Raw genomic sequence first — 3,117 nt, 5'->3', positions numbered from 1 at the left:
AGGCGGCCGGGGGCGCACGCGACGGGTCGCGGGCGAGAGAGTGGTGAGAGGAAAGAATGTAGGTTGGCAGTGCGCCCGGCGCTAGGCCCATCGTCTCGCGACAACAGAAACCACCCTTCCTATCGGGACGAGAGATGGAATAAGGTGAGCAGGAAGAGGTGTACTGAAAGTTGCTTGGGCACGTGTGTCCGAGCCGAACTGTGGGAGCCGACCGGTGGCTACATCGCANGTCAGGATGAGAGAGGGGGGACAGTAGAGGGCGGGTTTGCCTGTCCCGACTGACGTCTCCGCGCTTTGAGTGGGTCGGCCCTGACGCGGAGGGGACGCGATCGCCGCGGTCGGTGAAAACTGTGATTTGTGCAATCGCGCTGGGGACAGAGAGACGGCGCCGGAGGCGGGGTGTCGTTCGCCCTGCCGACCATGTGGTGAGCGCCTGGAACTGCAACCGGCGTAGCTAGTACGTTCTCCGTGGCTGAGCGAGGACTTCCGTCGCTCCTGGAGGCCGGAGAGCTCATCGACGACCGCCGAGCGAACTGAGAGAAAGGCGACACTTACTGGTTCTCTTCCTTCTAAATCATCCATTACAGCATTCTTCCAATTTCAACATAATAATTCACATATTAATCTTATTAATATAAAATAAAATTATTACCGGTAACATTAAANCNNNANNNAGNANNTNNANANNATTCNNNGNATCATTCATACCATAAATACCTCTCATTCTATCTCTATTTAAACGTACATACCAATTACAAAGTGTATCTAAAAATGATATTAATCTTGGTGTTACATTATATAATCTATAAGCATCCATTTCAGTTTTTACAAATTTTAATAATGATTGAGCTTCAGAATATATCCATTTATCCATAATATTATTAGTATTCTTTATTACTTGTTTATTTGATTTAAATTTTATATTATGATTAGTATTTTCATATCTAATAGCTTCTTGTACAAAAAAACGATAACAATGATACCATGGTAGTAATACATCTTTAATAACATCTTTTACACCTTCTTCTTTAAATCTTAAAGTTTCTGCTCTAACAACTGGTGAATTAATTAAAAATAATCTTAAAGAATCTGCACCATATTTATTAACAATATCTAATGGATCAGGATAATTTTTTAATCTTTTTGACATTTTTTTACCATCAGATGCTAAAACTAAACCATTAACAATAATATTTTTAAAAGCTGGTTGATCAAATAATGCTGTTGATAATACCATTAATGTATAAAACCATCCTCTTGTTTGATCTAAACCTTCACCAACAAAATCTGCAGGAAATATATTATTAAATAATTCTTGATTTTCAAATGGATAATTAATAGATGCATAAGGCATAGAACCAGATTCAAACCAACAATCAAAAACTTCTTCAATTCTTTTTAATGGTGGATAATTATTTCCTCTTGGATCAGGAATTTCAATATAATCAATAAAATGACGATGTATATCATTAATTTCTTCATCTTTTAAATTTGATGCTAAAGATTTTAATTCTTCAATACTACCAATACATTTAATAATTGTATAATCTTCTGATACCCATATAGGTATAGGTGTTCCCCAAAAACGATTACGACTAACACACCAATCTCTAGCATCTTGTAACCAATTATGAAATCTTTTTTCTTTAACATAATTTGGAATCCAATTAGTTTTTTCATTATTAATTAATAATTTATCTTTTAAAGATTCAACATTAATAAACCAAGAAGGAACAGCTCTATATTGTAAAGGTGTATCAGATCTCCAACAGAAAGGATAAGAATGCATACATGTATTATCAGTTAATAATCTGGATTTTTTTTTTAATTCTTGTTTAATAATTTTATCAGAATCTTTAAACCATATTCCTTTTAAATCACTAACAGGTTCAGTAAATCTACCATTAGAATCCATAGGACATGGTAAATTTGTACCATGATTATCAATAATACCATTACTTACACAAACTCTATAATCATCTTCACCAAAAGCAGGAGCCATATGTACAATACCAGTACCAGTATTATCAGTAACATAATTATCAGCAAGTATTTTCCAGAATTGATGACTTGATTCATGATTTTTAAAATAATCAAATAAAGGTATAACTTTTTTATTATGTAATTCTGCTCCAATACAATCAGAAATGATATTATATTCTTTAATTTTAAGTTCAGAAAGTACCCATTCTAATCTGGATTCAGCAACAACATAAGTAATATCATTAGAATGATTAGTTTTAAAATATAAATATTTCTTTTCAGGATGTACAGCAATTGCAACATTTGAAGGAAGTGTCCATGGTGTTGTTGTCCATGCTAAGAATTGAATATTTGGATCTTCTAATAATGGAAATGTAATAATTACAGATGGATCATTAACATCTTTATAATTTAAATTACATTCAAAATTAGATAATGGTGTAGCACATGCTGTAGAATATGGCATTACTCTATAAGCTCTATAAACAAGATTCTGATCAAAAAGTTGTTTAAATACCCACCATACAGTTTGCATGAAATTTAAATCCATAGTTTTATAACCATTATCAAAATCAATTAATCTTCCAACTCTTTCAACAGTTGATTTCCATTCTTGAGTATATCTTAATACAATTGATCTACATGATTCATTATAAAAATCTATACCTTTATTTAAAACATCTTCTCTACTTGTGATATTTAATTGTTTATCAATTTCATGTTCTACTGGTAATCCATGGCAATCCCATCCAAATCTTCTTTCACAATAATATCCTTTTTGAGTTGCATATCTTGTAACTACATCTTTAACAGTACCTGCAAGTATATGACCATAATGTGGTAATCCTGTAGCAAATGGAGGTCCATCATAAAATGAATAATTTGGTCTTCCTTTTGTTTTTTCAAGAGTTAGTTTTAATATATTGATTTTTCGCCAATATTCAAGGACTTCTTCTTCCAATTTAGGAAAATCTGGTCTTTCTGATACTACAGAAAATGTTGTCATTTCTCTTTAATTACAAATAATGAGAAGTTTATTTCGATAATTTAAAATTATTAAATATTCTTCAAATAAATTCTTAATATTAATATATGAAATTTATATTTTATTTCAACTGTAATTCAATTTTTAAA

At 32.5% G+C, this 3,117-nt stretch overlaps 1 protein-coding gene across 1 annotated transcript; it reads right to left on the bottom strand.

Moving 5' to 3' along the window:
* Positions 1-613: 613 nt before the first annotated feature.
* Positions 614-2,989, bottom strand: Chro.30434 (isoleucine-tRNA synthetase). Its single annotated transcript, XM_660173.1, has 1 exon — positions 614-2,989. One exon carries the CDS (start codon positions 2,987-2,989, stop codon positions 614-616), a length of 2,376 nt encoding a protein of 791 aa, XP_665265.1.
* Positions 2,990-3,117: the final 128 nt, after the last annotated feature.

The sequence above is a fragment of the Cryptosporidium hominis genome (genome assembly GCF_000006425.1).
Source record: "Cryptosporidium hominis TU502 chromosome 3 CHRO013169, whole genome shotgun sequence".
Lineage (NCBI taxonomy): Eukaryota > Apicomplexa > Conoidasida > Eucoccidiorida > Cryptosporidiidae > Cryptosporidium > Cryptosporidium hominis.
Note: the sequence above shows the minus strand (reverse complement) of the source record. Positions and strands in the feature narration are given on the sequence as shown.